Genomic DNA, 21,526 nt, shown 5'->3' with positions numbered 1-21,526 from the left:
ACACCTGTCTCTTGCTCTTTTTTGCTTCTTATTTAGCTTTTATTATTACATTTATACTTTTTACTCTTTTTTATTGTGTTATATTGTGATGATTGAGCTACTGTGTCCAAATAATTTTCCTTGTGGGTCAATAAAGTTTCTACATGCTGCCCCTAGAAATCTAAAACCTTCAAGTCAGGCTAGAAATCTGGGACTAATAATGGACACAGACTTGAACTTTAACTTTAACGTGAAATCAATAACATCTGTAGCTTTTTACAATCTAAAAACAACCAGAATCAAAGGTCTCTACGCTGATTTATCATGGCTCAGAGGATAGACTTCTTACGAATATTTTCTGATGTACAGTATGTTATAACGTTGTTTCATCATCGCAAACACACCCAGAGTTGTGTTTTGTTTCATTCACGCATGTTTAACACTCTAACCCGGCGTATTTACTCTGCGCTCTTCTCTCAAACAGAACACACCTTGTGATTTCATGTGGTAATGCACGAAGTAATTGCCAATCCTTTTTGAGGTAAAGGTAAAAGGAGCTGTTAAAGGGACAGTCCGGAATTTTGGACATAGGGCCTCATTTCCTAGTGAGCCAGAGTGTTGGAGACACTTTTTAAAATATTCCATCCAGTCCTTGTATTTGCAGAGGTCGCTGGTGCTAGACTAGTGTCATGTCAATGACCTTAGTTATCCTGCCACTAGTGATGTAACAATATATTTTCACGATATGCATCTCACGGTTCGATATTTATTGGGATATTTTATAGAGGCTTACAAATATACAACTTTTAAAAGCCTTTAATACTGTTATAATACGAACAATTAAGATTTAAAAGTGCTTTATAACAGTTATTTCTTCATGTAGTCTGCACTAAACAGCAAAGGATCATGGTCTATGTAGTTCCCTCTGTTTTTCTATTGCTGCACCACGGCAAGGCAAGGAGGAAGTAATTCAAAGTGTTTTACAGAATGAGAAATCATAAATAAAGACATTAGAATCACCATAACTATTCATTTAAGCAAAGAGACTTGTAATTCGATATTATTGTGAGGCTTTTGACAATACAAATCACGGTATTTCGTTTTTTGTTACATCCCTATCTGCCACTAAAAACAGTCTTACCCACTTCACAAAGCACCCGAAGCAAATCTATTATTACACCAGACTGTCGATGTAAATGTCTGTGCTAGATAGAATAATGTTTGAAATGAAACTAACCTTGCATCGCATGAATCGTCGCATGTTGATGGACTATTTTCTCATATATCAGTCCGCCGCTGCCAAACTTTCTATCAGGAAGTAAAACTCGCTGGTGCTGCTCAGACATAAATCCTTCAAATGTAAGGTTGGTTTTACTTCTAAAATTATTCTATCGACACAGACATTCACATTGACAGTCTGGTGTAATAATAAATTTGCTTCGGGTGTTTTGTGGAGTGGGTAAGATAACAATGGTCATTGTATGGAAACCGGGAGGGCTCATAACAAATGCAAGCTCTGCAACAAATGCAAACGCAACAAGGGCAAACGCAACAAGACAATAAAAAAAATCACAAATGAAGTGACAGCGGGACTCTATTTTAATGCAAAAGCCGCAACAAACACCACAACACAAATACAAACGCCACAACACAACAAAAAGCCACAACAAACTAAAAAGCTACAACGGAAGTGGCTTTTTGTTGTGCTGTGGCATTTGTACTTGTTGCGGCGTTTGCGTTTGTTATGAGCCCTCCTGGTTTCCGTACACCATTAACATTTGCTAGACTAGCACCAGCGACTTCTGCAAATACAAGGAAAGGATGGAAGGACTGTCCCTTTAACTTGGAAACTATTGCTTCATCACAAGGTGGAACGGACCATTCTGAGCTTTTGGAGATGTAAACAGACTAATAATAAAAAGTGTTACTCAAACATGCATGAATGAAACAAAACACAACTCCAGGTTTGTTTTTGATGAGGTAACGACCTTCTCACACGGCTATAAGCTCAGAAGAGTCAGTTTTTGCGCAATGTACGACCTTTGACGCAGCTCTGTTTGTGTACCAGTCTCTCCGTGTCCTAGTTTTCATTATACTTGCAGAAACAGAAATCTGTGTGGTAAAACATAATGGTACAATTAATATTATTTTCAAATCAACATTCCTGATGGGCGATTAACTGGTATTCACAGGCAAAGATACAAGAGCGCACGCAGCCAGGATTAAGTGGTGTTTATGTAAAGGGAATTGGCTGAACAGACTTGAACCGTGTATTTGGCAAACAGCGTCTCACAATGTGGCACCACTCCACAAGGTTCAACACAAGCACAACAAACACAAATCAGAGCTCAATGATGCCATATCCAGCAGGAGAAAGGCATCATGGGTAATTCGAACAGATTTACAGGGCTGTGAAATAAATCCTGTTGCAAACTAAACCTTTGACTTTTGCTTTGCGGAATGTTATTGGACAAGTGGGTATCTTTATGGAGCTGGATTTAAGCTTCTCCATTTCATTGTTTGTGGATACTGCGGTGTGAGACGAAACATCCCATCTGTGTTTTATTTTTACTTGAAATAGCCACTACAACGTGATATAAATACTCTTACTGTGAGCCAGTGCGATGCTATTTTGAATAGTGAAAGGTGCACGAGTTCTTCTGGAGGAGGGCCTTGAATGTTCCACAGAATAGCATTGAACTTATGTATTTTTAAGACAAAGATGATCAATTATGGTAAAGCTAGTGTATATTGTTTTATGCAAACTCAAATTACAGATTCTTTATTTTAAAGCAGGGGTCACCAAACCTTTTTTCTCACATTATCGCTCCTGACTGTGATGGGGGCCGGGGTTGGGTTGGCTGTATATCAGAATTGAATGACCCTTGTATGTAATCTTCGATCTTAATGTCTGTCTTGTATCTTGTATGTTGTTTGGTTCCTATTTGTTGTAATGTATGTAGTTTGCAAAAAAATGATTAATTAAAAAAAAAAAAAAAGAACTGAACAACCCTGACGACGCAGATTATATTCTTTAAAAAACCACCACACTTTCTTTACGTATTGGACAAGCTGCAGGGTGCTTACACTGAACAAAAAAATAATCGGTCGCCCACTGTTCTTTGAAAACTCGGCACTCTCTGTCAACTTTTCATACTTTATCATTTTACTGTCTTTAACTGCACTACAGAACTCTGCGTGAGTGTTGACTGTCACCGTTTGATCAGGTCAGGTGACGAAAATTTGGCAGCAAATTTGGCTGCAAATGTAAATACATCATATAATTATCTGAATATAAATACTTGATGTGGAACCTGCCTCTCAAATATGCAAAGCAAATTTACCTACGGGTAGAAATAAAGCAACCTAACCTAACCTAACTTTTGAGGTGGTCTCATAGGACCAGTTCAAGAGGCAGGGGGGCAGAGAGTCGACCTGTGGGCTTTAGTTTGATGACCCCTGCTTTAAATGAACATATTACACTATTTTCTTATCTATGTTATAATGTTGTTTCCTCATCACAAACAGACCTGGAGTTGTGTTTTGTATCATGCACACAAGTTTAACACACAAAGGCTGTATATTTAGGCTGAGTTCTCTGAAATGGAACACTCTGTTTCAACTTGTGATGTCATGTGGTGATACAGCCAGTGCTTCATTGTGTTTTTAAAGTCCATAGACCTTCTACTAGAATCACTTGGATGATTTCAGCCCATAACTAAAGGCAAAAGCTTGGAGTGGAGCAGAGAATTTTGAGCTTTGGAGATGTAGTCGGACTAATAAACCAAGTTGTCTTACATGTCTAAAAGTTCACAAGAATCCACTTTGTGTAATATAGGACCTTTAACCTAACCAGAGGCTGCACTTTCGCCTCACAGCAAGAAGCTTCTGGGTTTGACTCCTGGGCCTTTATGAACTGTAAATATTTCTGCTGGTTAAGTTTCCCCCATGAACCCAAAGCATGCATAACACATCAGTTTTTTTTTTTTTTCTTCACTAGGTTTTAACCAGTGACATATACATTTTTGTTGTTGAGTATCTTATTGTTTTCTATGTTTTTTAGTAGTGTTTGTGTACAGCACTTTGGTCAGCTGTCAAGTTTTTAAAGTGCATTATAAATAAAGTTTGTATGGTCTGGTAAATCCTCCAGCTGATGTAGTCCTGACCCCGTCCCTGCTCCCTGCTCTTGACCGGCTGTCCCAGTGGCACTGAAGGACATAAACAATAACAAACCTGATGTACTTTACCTTAACTTACCTCTCAGTTGTACATCAAGTACCGTATCTGAGCTGTTATTAAAGCACAGGCCCATTGAAATGAGATGTTTACTTAATGCAGTAATGTTCAACAAATGTTCAATGAATTCCAAAGATAAGTGGTTATATCAGTGTGTACCCGTGTTTAATACGGGCTCTGCTTGGATACAGAGTGAAGATAAGACTGCAGGACACTTCATTCATGTTCTGTGCTGCTGCTGCTGCTGCGGCTGTGAGAACCGACGCTTATCTGAGTGGAGTTTAACCTCACACTGTACGCTCAAGTTTACACTGGAGAGAGAAGAGAGGGAGGGAGGGAGGGAGGGAGAGAGGGAGAGGTGGGAAAGGGAGGGAGAGGAGAGGGAAAGGGGACAGAGAAGGATGGGGGAGAGGAGAGGGAGGATGGATGGAGAGAGGAGAGGGGTGGGAGAAAGAAGGATGGAGAGAGAAGGAGGGAGGAGAGAGTGAAGGAGGGAGAGAGGGAGAGGGGTAAGAGAGAGAAGAACGTAGAGAGAGGGAGGGAGAGGGGTAAGAGAGAAAGGGAGGGAGGGAGAGTGGTGAGAGAGAGAAGGATGTAGAGAGAGGGAGGAAGTAGAGAAGGAGACAGGCAGGGAGAGGGGTAAGGAGACAGAAGAATGTTGAGAGAGGGAGGGAGGAGAGAGGGAGGGAGGGAGAGGGGTAAGAGAGAGAAGAATGTAGAGAGAGGGAGGGATGGTGAGAGAAAGATGTCGAGGGAGAGGGAGGAGAGACGGAAGGAGGGGGAGGGGTAAGAGAGAAGAATGTAGAGAGAGAGAGGGAGAGGGATGAGAGAGAGAAGGATGTAGAGAGAGAGGGAAGAAGGGAAGCAGGGAGGGGGTGAGAGAGAGAAAGATGTAGCGAGAGAGGGAGGGAAAGGGAGGGAGAGAGCCTAGAGGGGTGAAAGAGAAGGATTTAGAGAGAAGGATGGAGAGAGAGAAAGGAGGGAGGGAGGAGGGAAAGGGAGAGAGACATGGGTGAAAGGGAGGGAAGGAGGAAGGGGGGTAAGAGAGAAGGATATAGAGAGAGACAGGGAAAGAGGGAGGAGAGAGGGAGGGAGAGGGGTGAAAAAAAAGAATGATGTAGAGAGAAAGAGGGAGGAGAAAAGGAGGGAGAGAGAGCAGAAGACAGAGATGTTAGAGAGAGAGAGGGATGTAGAGTATATGTGAGAGACAGAGAGAGAGGGAGGAGAGGGAGGGCAAGATGGGAGGTGAGAGAAAGCAAGGGATAGAGAAGAAGAGGCAGAGAGAGAGAGAGAGAGAGCGAGAGTGGAAGTAAGGGTTGCTAGAGAGACAAAGGAAGAGGGAGAAGAGAGGGAAGAAATAGTTTTAGACAGAGAGAGAGGGAGAGAGAGAAGGATGTAGAGTGAGAGAGGGTGCAAGTGTGAGAAAGAGGGAGACAGGGGGGTGTGAGAGAAAGGGAGAGAGAGGGAGGAGGAGGTAGAGAGAGAGAGGGGGGAAGAAAGGAGTGCCAGAGGGGGAGGAGAGAGAGAGAGAGAGAGGGAAAAGAGATGGGGGTGAGAAAAAGAGAGAGATAGGGAGGAAGAAAGAGGTCGAGAGAGAGGAAGAAAGGGGTTCTAGACCAAGAAAGAGGAGAGGGAGAGGGAGAAAGAGGGAGACTGGGGTGTGAGAGAGAGAGGGAGGGCAAGATGAGGGGTGAGAGAAAAGGAGAGGAAGAAGAGCGAGAAAAAAAGGAGTGCTATAGGGAGAGAGAGAAGAGGGAGGGAGGGAGAGAGATACAGAAGAGGGCCAGAGGGAGAGGGTGTGAAAAAGAGGAGAGGGAGGGAGAGAGAGAGAACGCCGGAGTAAAGTTTCTTGTTGAGTGAGTGATGGTGTTGGAGAGATAAATGACAACGTGTAAGTACAAGACGCTCCGACACGTTCTTCTTTAAAGTGAAACGTACTCTGTCAGTCAAACGTTCGGACGCATTTTTCCTTTACGTCTCTTCTTTGAAAAGACGAGAATGCACGCTCTTTGACCCCGCTGTCTGTTCTTTCACTGTGACCTTTAACTCTTTTTTTTACGAGCCGCCCACACAGACACATGTCCTCAGGTGACTCGGGTAGAATATCGCCCCCTGTGTCCGGGAATGAATATTACAGCCAAACAATCAGATCCTTTTCACACTTCGCAGCTGTTCTCGCTTTTATCATTTTAGACTCACAGTTGGGTTGGAGAGTGAGTTGAAAGACGTTTGAGCAAACTTCAATCTGTCATAGGCTTCATCCGTCCTTCTTTTTTTTTAAAGTGTGAGCTGTCATGTTTGTTTTAATCCATATAAACCATGCATATCTCTTCTTGGTTCGTCCGCCGTCAGTCATCTTTGTAAAGTTTTGTCCAAGTGTGTGGTTTTGTCCGGACAGGTAAATCATCGTCAATCATCATCGAGAACATCTTGAGCTTGAATCTGGTGACTTGTTTTGTACTTTGTTGTTAAAACTGCTTGTACAGTACTTTCTCTCTGTAACGATTTCCACCCTGGACAAATAAAGCTCCTCTTATCTTAAATGTTAGAGATTATCAGTGCTACTCCCTGGGACTCTTCTCTCTGGTTATAAATTAACTTAAATGAATCTCTTCCACTCTCTCTTCCTCCTCCTCACTTCACTCTGTCTCTTTCTCAGCTTCTCATTTCTTTAGCTTCTCATTTCAGAAGCTAAACAAAGTTGGGCCTGGTTAGAATTTGGATGGGAGTCGACTGGGAAAATCAGGAGCCACAGTGAGAAGGCTGTCACAAAAATGATTGTTGTGTTCACTTCACCAATATTGTCTCGAATGAAAGACGTGTGTGTGAGTGATGGTGGTGGCTGTAGGGGTCAGTTCATTTCTCTACCGTGACTAGGTCAGGAATCAGAATATACTAGACCACAGGTGTCAAACATAAGGAGAAAAGTGGAGCCGAGTGCAGGATTTTCCAAGAAAAATTGACTTATTCCTATTTGCATACAAGTTCAATGTTAAAACATTGTGTTGAAATTTCTTCAAGTTTCAGGTTGTTCATAATATTATGTAAATATTTTGTAAAAGAAAGAGTTCATCAATAAAAAAAAAAAAAAAAGATTTCTGTAATAGATTTGTGTTTCTCTGCACAAATATTTGAACTTATTGTTTTTGGGGTTTATATGCTATGAGTTTTCTGATCCGGCCCCTGTGGATGAAAGTAGGTTGGATACGGCCCCCAGACCAAAATGAGTTTGATACTCCTGCACTAGACGGTTCGCAAAAATCCTGGAAGTGCGAGTTCGAGCACCAGCCAAGCACCGAAGAGCCATACATTCTGTGTTGCAACAATTCCCGAGATCGAGGATTTAAAGCCGGAACAAAGAGAATGTTTGGTGAATTTTATCAAGGTTATTGAATTTGGGAAAAGCCCGTTAGGCCTTACATTACACGGCCAAATAGCAGATTGGTTAAATGAAAAAAAGTACCCGCCTACCGTCGAGTGAACGAATTCTAACACTGAGAGATCAGACGGTTTCTACGAAGTGAAACCGTCTGATGAATCATCGTAGGTCAGTGGGTACAGATTGGCACCCTTTTTTCATTAAGTATGAACCGAATGACTAATGCAATGTCAAGCGCTCTAAAAGTTCTAGACCAAACATGTCAGACTCAGGCCCAGGGGCCAAATTTAGCCCGCGATGTAATTATATTTAGCCCGCGAGATCTTATCAAATATGTATTAGAGCTGCCCCGCTGGCTACAGATAGACTATAGAGACATTATTTATTTAAAATTGTGTTATTATTTAATATTATGCTTGTTCTGGATTCAGTGTTTAAGCAAAACTAAACATTTATTTTAATAAGAAATGGTTTAACATTACATATCTTTCAATAATAATTTAGTTTGGCCCACGACTTAGTCTCAGTTTTTAATTTTGGCCCTCTGGAAATTTGAGTTTGACACCCCTGATCTAGACAAATCCAATGGTAAATTATTTTAAATTTATCTCTCTCCTTCACTCTTTCTCTCTTTATCTCCTCTCTGTCCACTCTTACCTCACTGTATCTATCTCTCCGTCCCTCTATCCTCTCTCCTCCCCTCTCATGCCCCCTTGTCCTCCGTCTCCCTCCTTCTTCTCTCTTTCTCTCTCTCAGGTTACGATCTGGCCTCTCTCTCCATCCCCGTGATTAAACACTTTTCGTGTAAACAGACCGGCGAACATAGCACACAGGAACACTTCATTCAGAAATGCCACAGCTGCCCCGGGGCGAACAGACAGGAACGTGGCCGCCGGTCTCTGCCAGTGGCCTTTCTGGGTGAAAGATGAGTGAAGAAGTGTGTTGCCCAAGGGCACAAGAACAGTATGCAATGAAGCGGGATCGAATCACCAAACACAGAGTTTTAAATGGCAACACCAACACGTTACCCCGGAGTGAAAAATGAATCCAGCGCAGATTATGTTGTGTGTGTTAAAATATAATCTCCCTTTAACAGGTTCATGCATCGTAAAAATAACATGTAAGAATGCTCATAGTTTAAATTAGAGCTGGAGGACAGAACTGTGCACTAAAATAGATCTTTAAACTTCTCAAAACCCAGGTATTATGATTATTCAGTCTCTCCACATGAACCAAAAACTGAACTACAAATTTCAGTCTTCTTTGTCTTCTAAAAAACCTTGAATCTGATTATTTCTATTAGTAATATCTATCTATAACTTACTATATACAGTCGTCCCTCGCTATATCGTGGTTCACCTTTCGCGGTCTTGCTGTTGCGCGGATTTTTTTTGTGCAGTTTTGCATCCCTTTTTTACAGTGTATGAACACACATTGTGTTCCTCCCCCTGCGTCCTGATTGGCTAAGGGAGGGACTGTAGGCCATTGTCAGTCAGAGTCCTCCATGCCGTTTCTCCTGTACAGTACAGAATGTGTTCAGCTTGACAAATTTACATAAATGTTGGATCTCTAGCAGTGTGATTCTGAAGCGCTGTATGTTTGTAAGTTTTCTCCCGACAAAACCCACAATGTTGACGAAACGTTCTGCACCGACAAAGTCTCCTGCGGTCGCACCCTAACGGCCGAGGAAGATACAAACCACCGCACAAAAAGTTGGACTTCTGGACACGCTGAAGGAAGGTAGAATTTATGCGGCTGCAGCAGAGTCCTGCACTGGGTCGGGTACGGGCAAACAGTTGCTGAAACTGGCGGATTTTAATGTTCTGGAATTTTACGGGCGGGTATGCGGGCGGTTAGTGATTACACACGGGTGGGTCAGGACTAAACTAAAGACTAAACCAGAACTAAACCAGGACTAAACCTGGACTACTAATCTTGATCGGACGATGGCCGCGCTTACCTCTGTGAAGTGTGGAGCTCTGCACTGGTCCTTTCTCCTGTGGTCACCTCCAGGCCTGTGCCGACAGTGAGTCCTGTTCCAGTTCTGGCTTAGTCCTGGTTTAGTCCCATTTTAGTCCCGTTTTAGTCCTATTTCAGTCCTGGAATCAGTTCTGGGTTAGTCCTGGTTTACTCTTGGTTCAGTCTATGGTGTATGCAGCGCAAAGGTTTGATATAATTTCAGTTTAACAAGTGAGTGCAGGCAGGTGTGGTGCTGCTGTGGAGCGGGTCTCCAAAAATGAACCCATGCAGGACTCTGCGCTGTAGGTCTCCATTACGGAATAAATGAATCTTCGCTTTGTTTCATAAAGGATGAAAATAACAAAAGGATGACAGCAGCATTAAGTTTTAAGAAGGATGTAAAAAGGGTTGTAACTGTCCTGTGTGAGAAAAGTGTATAATGTGTGTGGTGAGGGGTTTTACAGCCTTAAAACAGATATAATAATTGTAAAATATAAAGCTGACTACTTCGCGGATTTCACCTATCGCGGGTTATTTTTAGAACGTAACCTCCACGATAAACGAGGGACCACTGTAACAACAAACCGGCATTTTAACAGCCTTCATTTTAGCCGTGGCCCCATCTGTGTTAAAGATTATTGACCTATAGATGAATATAGAAGCTGTGATGTCCAAATCCACTGTATTTCTAAGGCCGTTTCCAAAGAGCTGTGCCAAGATCATAAAAAGAAAACAACAGTATAGTAATTGCTAAAACTCTGATCATACCAATCATAAAACAATATAGTAATATAATCATAAAATATAATAAAATCCAATCAGAGCAAAACCATAAAATGATAAAAAAAAGCTATTAAAAAGTAAGATAAATAAGAATAAATGTTACTTGAAACCTAGCAACTGATGACGAATCCATGACCTATGGTGCATGTTTTTTTTTTTTTTTTTTAACCTGAACCTTCTTGCAGTGAGTGAGTGCTGTGTTATGTTATCTGAAACCACCACAAAATGAAATGGACAGTATGTGTTTTTTTTTTATTCATATTTTTCAGTAATTTACATAATTCACAGCCTCTAAGCTTTTATTTTTAAAGGTGCATTGTGTAACTTTTCCGGTGGAAGGTCCATCAAATCCTTTTCTGCATGGAGATGTTATTGCTTTGTTTGGAATGTTTCACAGTACGGCATTAAACCTTTCTATCTTCATGGAGACCAAACCAGATCAAGTTACAGGTCAGATCTGTGGAGAGGCGACCCCACTCACGGTCAGAATGTTAGTTTTTCTTGGTATTTTTGAGCAATAAAACCACCTGTAATTGAATAAATGTAAAGTAGAGCTGTTTAATGTCACACTGTGGAACATTCCAGGCAGAGCGATGACGTATCCTATCAAATATGCCCTATCAAAAAGTTGCATAGTGCACCTTTAAACCAAAAAATGGAATAGGCTGAAGCACTGTCTATCCTACTAAATCAGCTTTACTCTAACACATCATAAGCAAAACACAAATGGTTAGTAATAGGCAAAAGCTCTAAATTTGACACATAATTTTGATAATCATTTTATGTTTTCATTCATTTTAATTTTATGTTTGAGACATTTTTTAAACCTTAAAAAAAAAAAACATTTCAATTCATCTTTAGTTCATTCCATAACTTTACACCAGGGACACATTTATATGAAGTATTTATATTTAAATTATTATATGACATATTTACATTTGCCGCTGAATTTTCGTCACCTGACAAACTCGAGATCAAACAGTGACAGTAAAAGCACGAGTAGAGTTCTGTAGCACAGTTAAAGACAGCAAAACGGTGAGTGTAAAGTACAAAACTTGACAGGGAGTGCAGAGTTTTCAAAGAACAGTGGACGACCGATTATTTTTCTTGTTCAGTTTAAGGATCGTGCAATTTGTCTGATATGTAAAAAAAAAAAAAAAAAAAAAAGTGTGGTGGTTTTCAAAGAATATAATCTGCGTCATCATTACGAAAACGTATGCAAGCGTCCGAGGGCAAACAAGAGAAGATAAGATTCGGTGGATGAAAGGCGGACTGGCTGCTCAAAAGCATGTACTGACACGACCCCGACCTCCCATCACAGTCAGGAGCGATAATGTGGCCCCCAGAGAAAAAAAGTCTGGTGACCCCTGATTTACACCAATAACTGAAACACGTCTTGATTTTTTTTTTTTTTTTACTAATGATATAAGCCTCTTAAATTATAATGACTTATGACTTAATGTTAGTTTAAAAAAAATCCTGTATGCTCTTTGTATGTGCATCTGTGTCTTACCTCTGAGTCCGAGTTTAGCCCTGGTGTCTGCGAGGGCCTGCTGGATCTGCTGGGGCTGTGTGATGTCCACCTTCAGCAGGGTGAGTCTGGAGGAGCAGGTCTGGAGCAGGTCCTGGGAGCCCTCCGAGGTCAGGTCCAGGACTGTGGCAAAGACCTCGAATCCAAGAGAGTCCAGACGCTTCGCTGTGGCCCGACCAAACCCAGAGTCACAACCTGAGGAGAAGAAAGAAATCATATTAATAGAGAACATTTCCTACAAAAAAATGCAACACAAACAAAACAAAACACCATGCCGTCACCACAAAAATGACCAGAACCAGAAACAGAAAGTAATTTTGGTCACTCCTGGCTGAAGTACAGATTTAATATTGTGTATTTGGACTGAACTCAGGCCACAACAAGAAGGTTGTTGGTTGGATCTAAAGGCCCTACTTGGTGTATCAGGTCCAAATCGTTCATTAATACTGTGAGAGACTTAACCAGTGTAGTCTTTTTTAAACAAGTAAAGAAGGGCAGCTCATAAGTATCTTTTAGTTTACGATCAAGACTGTAGCCTGAAGTGACCCAAATCTGATTTTTTCACCCCTATGCTCCTGTATCTGACCTTTTATTGACAGTCTGAACGACACAGATAACATTTTTCAAACGGCCACTTGGATATGTGCTCCTTAAACCGATCTTTTGACATGTGATTTGAATCTGAACGGCCAGGTCGCATTCATCCCACCTACACGTCAGGCTCGGAATCTCGTCAATGGAGGGAAACTGAGGTTAGTGAGTTTATTAATATTTGGGGGGGATCGCTGTATTCAGGCCAATAGGCTACAGGCGGTCCTGGTCCAATGTCAACAAAAAAAAAGAGCCTGCGAGCCAAATACCTGTCCATTTTACCAAGAACTAGACTGGATTTTGGGAGACAAGCCCAGCGTTTAGGCGACTCGCTGCATGTGACATCGTTGTGCCCTCCAATGCACATTCAGGACACTTTTGGGGCATTTAAAGTTTACACTGGAGATCACATACAAGTCGCATTTAATTGGAAATGTGAACGAGCTCGCAAAGAAAATCTGATTTCTCAAAAAAATCCGAACTAGCCTTAGTCTCTTATCTTCTTGTTGCACACATGTAATGTTTTGATACTTTAAAGCACTCCAGGGTCTCCCATCAACCCAAAACATGCACGATAGGTCAAATCCTCCAGCTAAGGTAGTCCTCACCGAGTTATTATCAAGGTAGATTTCCAAATAGTTTCTGTAAAAAGCCCTGATCAAGGTATTAGGGGGTCAAGTCACCTGGAAGCCTGAAGGCCAAGAAAAGTTGATCTGAGGGTCACATTTGGGCCACATTTTTAAGACAACCAAAGGATTTTGAGCTGAGAAAAATTTCATGATCTAAAAGTAGATAAAAATCTACACAAAATCCGATATTTTTGAAAGTTGTAGGTGCCCTGTCAGCCCAACCTGAGCAGTTTGTGATTAGATTGCGCTCCGAGAAAAATCTTTTCGCAGCTCAGGAGATTTTTTCCACTGAAGTACCGATGAGTGACCATTATGTCAACTGGAGGCAGCTACACTCTATCCAGTTATTTTAATAGATTCAAGTCGTTGACATGCACTAGCTGAGTACCATTGACCTCTGCAAATACAAGGACTGGATGGAACATTTTAAAAAGTGTATCCGCATGTCTCCAACACTCTGGCTCACTAAGAAAATGAGGCCCTATGTCCAAAATTCTGGACTGTCCCTTTAATACCATGCTGTGGAACATTGCAGACAAAGCAATAAAAGCTCCAGCACCAGAAAAGTTACACATTCAAATGAAATATAGTGGTCCTGTTGCGTTCTCTGTGTCATTCGGTTGTGTTTGCTGTAATAATAGCATTACATCACTGGATACAGACTCATTGTATCATCGTGACTCTAGTTGGCTCCAGTCCGGCTCCCGACTGATCCACAAACAAATCCTCACTCCAGTTAAATCACAGGCCAACGTGGGTCCATGAGTTCATTTCCATCTGATTTTTCCAATAACATCGCCATGGAAACAGCAGCCAGGTTTGGGACGCCTCACCGGAAAACTTACACGGTGCATCTTTATCGCTAAACAACGGCATTACGCAGACTCATCTTGGCATCGGCGACTGCAGATTAGTTAGACAAGGTTTATGGTTAATATCTGTGTAATTATCGGTAATCACTGGGTCTATTCACATGAAACAAACCTGGCACGAGTTCAAGTCTTCTCTGTCTGTGTAAATAAGTGAACGTGAAATTAATTTGCTCACAACAGCTTTTCAGAATAGTGCCCTGGTACAACCCCAAAAACGTGATCACTGTGAGCGGAAAGGAGTTTAAGCCATAAGATTAGAAATGTTTGTATAGCTAATTCCAAACAAATACTGACAAAGTTCAACATTTGTGTGATAATACGTTTGAATAAGTCTTTCAAAAACAGAAAATCGTCCATAGAGTTATATAGGTCAACCGCTAGAATGTGAATTACTGGGCAGTCCTACCTGATTAGTTTGGATACTATCTTGTAAAGGCCACATATCTCCACCCTTTGGCCTTTCGCCCGACTTGGCCCGGATCACAGTTCAATTGGATGAGTCCCAGACGCTTCAGAGCAGATCACAGGGATCAGCTTCACCTGAGATTGACTCAAACCCAACAGGACCACAACCCTCTCAGGAATTCAGCAGATACTTTTGGTCTTTTTGATCCCTTTCCCTTTGCGAAGCCTTGTTGAGTTATGAAATACGAAAAGGTTTATTCTTTGTTACAGCAGGTAGACAGGGCCCAAGCCAAGAAGCCAAGTCCTGGCTACAGACCTTCTGGAATCTCAAACAGGTTTCCCCAAGTCTCTCTTCCCCCAAAGCCCCTGAGCTCTCATTAGTATACCATTATGTAATTACAAAGTGGACGGGGAGGGTCTCATGGTGAGGTGTGACCAGGCAGACCCTCGTGAGCATCATGGGTTGGTTTGGCCTCAAGATGAACATGTAACTAAGACCTCGTTTACACTGAAACAAATCCACGTATCACCGTATCGGAAACGATCTGCGTCCACACATGTCGTTTCTGTGTCCGCAATCCTTCCCTATCCGCACAGCTTTGAGCATATGTGTTTACGTTTTACAGAAACTAAACTTAAAACCACATGGCTCATTTGCATAACCTGAGCGCTCAAAAATCAGCTCGCTATTGTGTACTGATGCGGTTCGGCTTCTGTCGGATTAAAGGACACGACTCAGTGGAATATGAGTGTTCTTTCTGTGACAGAGGGGTGTTCTGCTGATGGTGAGTCTGTTCTGTGCTTCTATCGCGTTGGAGATGAATGATGTGAAACTTTTCAGAGATTATACGTCTGCAGGTCGTACACACAGACCGTATATATGAATGGACATATATTCTAGCCTCTTAGCGTTTCGGCGGTGAATTAGCTACTTCGCAGTGCATAGAACTACATCAGCGTATCAGCGTTTTCAGGCATCCACACAGTGCCAGATCAGCTCTGTACTCAAATGAATTATAAACCTGTATATCTGTCAAGTAATGTGTCTGGTGTTGAAGAGTTTGAATAAAACAATGGACAAAATGTAGCTCTCCAAAAAGTTGAAGCCGAACTGAGCTAATTCAAATAAATACCGTCTTTTCCGGGCTATTAGACGCGCTCTTAGCCTCTAACCCAATCAAAAAACGACTGCGCGCCCTGCAAGCCAGACCGCCCCATACACACGAATCCACTCGGGTGTCTCAGCACGACTTCAGTAAACTACAAAGCCGCACCACCCACAGTGCACGCAAACACACACGGAGCAGACAGCGACCGCACAGCGAAACACACCCGCAGACACACTCATCACTCCACACGGACGAGGAACGGAACGAGGGAACAAACCAAAAAAGCGAGTGCAATGTGCCTTTCTGAGCCACAACTGAACAACTGAGTCACTGCGAAACACGCCGACAATCCAGCGGTCCCAGACAGCACCCTCCCTACACGCCACAACTGAACAAAGCCCAGAGTCACCGTGAACGCCACAAACAAACAAAACCACTCACCATCCAACTGTTGTGTTTCGTTTAAAGTCCGGTGCGGTTTATTTGTGAAAAAAGTTTGAAAATAGACCATTTAATGACAGTGCGTTTTATAATCCAGAGCGCCTAATAGCCCCGAAAATACGGTAAATCTAATCTAGCCTATTCAGTTTTTTAATCATTATATTTTGGATTTATTTATTTTTGTACAATGCACAATGCTGATATGGGTTTATCCAGCTCAACATTTTCTTAAATATTAAGACACGTCTCTGTCACGCCCCTGCTTGTCCTGAGTCTTCTGGGTGTGGACGTGGGCGGAGTCTGCTGGGAGCACCTGAACACCATCTGCAATCAAGCCTGCTACAAAAGCCCAGCTCTCCTGCCAGACTCGGCCAGATTGTTTCATCTACCAGATGGTGATTTCCCTGTCGGCTCAGTTTTTGATTTTTCCCTCGCTCGCTGTATACTTACCTGCATTTTTTTGTACTCCTAGTTCCCGCCATTGAAGACTCCTGCATCCCGGCAGCTGGCTCCTCATCTCTTCACCGCCTGTCCACCCTGGTTAATAAACCCTGTTACTTTTGCATTTTTGTCCTTGTTTTGAGTCCTTTTTTGGGTCCACTCCAGTGGCACGTAACCGTCTCATTACTTAAGAACATGATAACAGTCTATTATTACATCACCTGGAAATGCTTCAGATCTTGCCGAATATCAACACTTTCTCATAATCTTCTGTTTCGCTGTGCCAGACGCCTTCAGGTGAGAGTAATTAAATTTTGTGCCAACGTTCCTGTGGCCCACGTGCTCAGATATGCACCAACGTCAGTCCTGTTCAGACAAATACCAGACTTTTCTTTGTACTTAAGCAGCTTTTTAAAGAACATTTATTGTGCTTGAGTCAGCCATAGTTATAACCTACAACACCCGTAGATAATTATGTTGTAATTTAAAGTATTAATTTAAAAATGCTTAATAAAGGAAACAAGTCGGCGGATTTCCAATGCCCAATGGGAGCTGACGTGGCCGGAAACATGATCATAATAAAGAGTCTGCACCTCTGATGGATAATTGCAGATCACACTAGCGAGTAGTGGATGGATTTTTTATTTTATTTGTACCAAAATGACTATGCAACAACGCTGAATCCTACATGTATCACCGATTAAGAAAATAAAATTAGCGAAAGTAAAGAGCAGTGGGCGTATGATGTGTTGGCAAAATCTGGCATCTTGAAAATAAGTGATTAAAGATTACTCAAACGTGCATGAATCACTCCAAGTACAACTTCTAGAAGGTAAAGAAACGGAAACAACTATAACATGATTCAAAGCTCTGAAAGGTCAATTTTGCATAACACGTGAAATTGTATTTTTTCAGAGCAACTTTTCTACCTGGGTAATATTTTTATTTAAGTAACATGAGTAAAAGTTTTGATTCCTTTTCCCACAGTGAGTAAAAGCCGGTTTATAGTTTTCCCTCAAATCCCCGCAGAAGTACCGCACGGCTCCCCAACTCACATGAAAGCCAATCAGACACTTGCGGTGTTTGCTTGTGCCACGCTTGTGCTGTATACTTACCAGAGGTGGGACCAAGTCCGTTGATTTGCAAGTCTCAAGTAAGTCTCAAGTCTTTGACCTCAAGTCCGTGTCAAACCCCAAGTCAAATAAAGGAAAGTCCAAGTCAAGTCTCAAGTCATCTGCTTTGAGCTTCAAGTCGTTTCAAGTCTTTAAACCAAACTACCTAGCTTTTTGCAATTTATATGAATTTTAAACTAAATTGTACTTAAAAAGTCAAGGTATGTTTAAATTTGAGTATTTATAGAGTATGTAAGAGTTGTAGAAATTCTAAATTTTCCTTTTTAAATGTTTTTGAATCATCATTAGTGTGAATCATTAAGGTCAAAATAGAAATAATTCAGATTTAAAAGTGCTTCTCAAGTCTTTTCAAGTCACAGGCCTCAAGTCCGAGTCAAGGCCCAAGTCTTAGTCAGTTTTATCAAGTCAAGTCTCAAGTGTTCAAAAAATTTTGACTCAAGTCTGACTTGAGTCTAAGTCACGACTTGCAAGTCCCACCTCTGATTCGTGCACCTCGGCCAAAAAGTTACCACACATCAAACTTCCACCAAACGCAAAGGCTGTGATTGGTTGATCCCAAAAGACTACACAGGTAACTGATTGGAACATCAAAAAATTTGGCAGTGTTTTCATCTGAACCTAATATGATTGTTTATTGTCACAGGAAATAAAAAAAAAACAACTACAAATCTACACAGAACTATAAACCAGCCTTCAGTCTAGAGTCAAAAGCCTTTTTGTTGACAATTAAAAATGGTGTGAACATTTATTTCTGCACCGCTCCTTCAGGTATGATTTCGTTTGTCTCGTTTTTGTGTCTGTCCTTCAAAAACACCAGATTTTGTGCATTACTTGACGCTTTGTCCTTCACATTACATTAACTTCAAATTACAAATCAGCTGTCACGTCCCAGCAATTACTCTTAATTGTGTTGTACTTTTCCCAAATACGTTTTTACTTGAGTCATATTATTGAGTAATCTTATTTTGAAGAAATACGCAATACTCTTACTTTAAATTTTTATTTACTCACCCTCCTGATGGCTGTTTTGAATGTCATCTGTAAATGTGGTTAAGGCGTTTTTCATTCACAAAGAAAAGGAAATACAACTGTGTAATTAAAAGGGAACACTCTGTACTCAAGTTTGGATTCAAATTAAAGGGAGTGTTGTGAATATTTGTGTAGCATGTGTTTTATAACAAGAGACGGACAACTAAAGGGTGTGAGCAGAGAGTAAATTACAGCTTACATGGATATTATTATTATTATTATTTTAATGATGACTAGACATTGAATGAAAGACAGTCAACGTTATTTCAGGTTATTTAATTATTACACTGGGAAATACAATATCCAGTCCGAGTGTTATATAAATGTAACTATCAAACTCAATTCAATTCTTAAGATATATTGATTCGAATACAACAATGATGATAAAAAACACTCTTTTAAGGCGATATAGTGTAATTTTCAAGACAAAATATAAAAAATGTCTGCAATATTACTACCATGTGGTCTTGGTTCTGATCAAGAGATTAATACCTTCGTGAAACTATTCAGGAGAAGTGACATTTTGTTTTGTTTTTATGTATGTTTTCAGAAATGATACTCGCTCAAATGAGTATCGATGAATTACTAGTATGGATATATAGTTTCAGTAGTAGTTGGAGTATCAATTACTATGTGAGCACTGATACTTTTGACAAACTTAAAGGCGCTGTACTTGATTTTTGGTTCTTTAAAACATGAAAAAATTTGCAGTGGTCCAAAGTTATTCCTCACTTACTTTATGCATTGAGAGCATCCTAATTATCCACAACGATGGATTTATAAGAGATTTCAGAGACCAGTGTTTTGTCGTGACTGTAAAGCTGACCACAACTAGCATGCTACTGTGTTCTTCCTGATTATCAGAGAATCAAAATGTACACAGCTGAATAGTTTTGACCTCAATAGCTGCTTATACAACCTGGGTACAGGCAGAGGCGGCGCTACCATTTGGCAAAAGTAGGTCGCCAACCAATTGCCGTCAGTGCCACTAATGGCCGAGGCCTCAGAGCAATTTGATTTTCTCTCAATATGACATGAGAATAGTTTACTTTAAAACAAGAAAACGCTGTCAAAATAGTATCTGACTGTTCATTCTGTTTTAACTGTCAAAGTATCTAGTCTAATTCATCATTCTGACCTCGCAGCATTAAGATTCATTCACTCAACGGTAGGCAGGTACTTTTTTTCATTTAACCAATCACTGCTATTTGGTCGCATGTAATGTGCTGCTAACGGGGCTAATTGGTATATTAAGCTTTTCCCAAATCCTGTAGGAAGAAGGGCAATAACGTTTTTCCCCTTGATAAAATTCACCAAACATTCGCTTTGTTCCAACTTTAAATCCTCGATCTCGGGAATCGTTGCCAACACAGAATGTATCTTTGCTGATTGGCTGGTGCCCGAACTCACACTTCCAGGGTTTTTACGAACCGTCTGTTGTATTCTTATACCTGTCCTAGTCACTGGAGAGAAATTAAATTGAGCGGAGGCACTAGGTGGTGCCAGCCTGGCTAAAAGCATCCCCCGTTTCCCGTTAGAATGGACTCTTCAGCTTGACCCTGATTTGAACATAATCATAGCATAATGGATGAAAACAAAAATGTAATTGTACTAGCAAAAAAATAGAACTACTTTCAGCTCTTGGTTATCTAGTAGGCGACTAAACTAATAGGACAAGTTTCCAATCCACCATAACTCAAATAGAGATGAATGTGTCTCAAGAACAATGGGGAAAAACAGACAATAAATATTAAAACAGAAAAAAACAAACTGTGCATTATAGTGAGAGTTCCAAACACAAGTTCGCCTAGGGCCCCCAAACTGTTACCTCTGCTTCTGGGCACAGCTCCTTTGAAATTTCTTCTGTATAAAGCTTGTGTAACTGTCCAAAAGAGAGCTCCAAAACAGGTCTGTTCTGAGGTGTGTGCCAAACCGTCACACTCACTGTTCTGATTCTCAGCCGTCAATATGCAAATGAGCAAATTCATGGAAAGCTTCCAACCATTTACTGTCAGTGTATCCTGAACACAACAGAGTGTTTATAGTGCATATTACTGCGCTGTTTCTGGGCACGCGGAGAAACTGTGGCCGTGTGTGCCATAGTTTGATCAACATTATGATAAAGTTTTGTTTTTGCAGAAAGAACAAAAACTGTGGCTGTTTGCTGCAGGTGTTCCAATCAGTAGGAGCAGGTAGAGGGCGCTCTTGGAAAAAGGATCAAAACTTAAACACAATGGATTCCAGGCACTCAGGCCCTGATGAAGACCAGTTAAGGTCGAAACAGGTTGGCTTTGGCCATTCATATAAAGGCCTTTTAACTATATTTTTCCTCGTGTGATTTTTAAAAAACTTTTTCTACTTTTTTGGAGTGCCTGGAATCCGTTGTGTTAAAGTTTTGTTTTTATTTTATTTTATTTTTTTATGTGTTGTAAACATTATCGATTCGAGGCTTTATCAAATTGTAAAGTGCTCTATATGTGTCAATGAATAAACCTTAAAAACGTGAAAAAACATTTTGCTTTGTTATTTCTCTCGTACCTTCTGCATTCAGAGAATCCTAATTATTCACCACTATGAGTTTGTAAGAGCTTTTCACGACTTTCAGAGACCAGAGTGGAGTTTTGCTGTGGTAAAGCTAAATGCAACTAGCATTCTAACACACACTTCCTGATTATCCAGCCTCAAGAGGTGCTTATATACAGTATGTTGGGCAATGCATTTTAGATTTTGCTCAAAAACATGGACAAGAAAGCAGGTAGAGGGTCTTTTTCCTCATTTAAAAGATGATTTAATTGATGATTATTAAATATTTAGTTGTTAATCACCATGGGGACTGTCCAAAACCGCATATATAAAACAATATAAACATCGTAAAGATAGAAACAGTATCAAGAGATTGCAATGGTTCATCCTGTGTTTTCTGCAAAATCTGATAAAAGTTTTTAGGTGCACTGCAAAAAACAAAATCTAGTCAAGTTAAGATGACTTGAATTAAGAAAATTGTATCAT

At 40.8% G+C, this 21,526-nt stretch overlaps 1 protein-coding gene across 1 annotated transcript in view; it reads right to left on the bottom strand.

Annotated features, from left to right (window-relative positions):
• Positions 1-21,526, bottom strand: part of hsd11b2 (hydroxysteroid (11-beta) dehydrogenase 2) — a 74,966-nt gene that overhangs the window by 17,781 nt on the left and 35,659 nt on the right. Inside the window, exon 2 of the mRNA XM_020934502.2 lies at positions 11,850-12,062. Within this exon, the coding sequence (XP_020790161.1) occupies positions 11,850-12,062 (213 nt within the window). The remainder of the gene's footprint in view (positions 1-11,849; positions 12,063-21,526) is intronic.

The sequence above is a fragment of the Boleophthalmus pectinirostris genome, unplaced genomic scaffold (genome assembly GCF_026225935.1).
Source record: "Boleophthalmus pectinirostris isolate CB_2022bp ecotype Guang Dong unplaced genomic scaffold, ASM2622593v1 HiC_scaffold_19, whole genome shotgun sequence".
Classification (NCBI taxonomy): Eukaryota; Metazoa; Chordata; class Actinopteri; order Gobiiformes; family Gobiidae; genus Boleophthalmus; species Boleophthalmus pectinirostris.
Note: the sequence above shows the minus strand (reverse complement) of the source record. Positions and strands in the feature narration are given on the sequence as shown.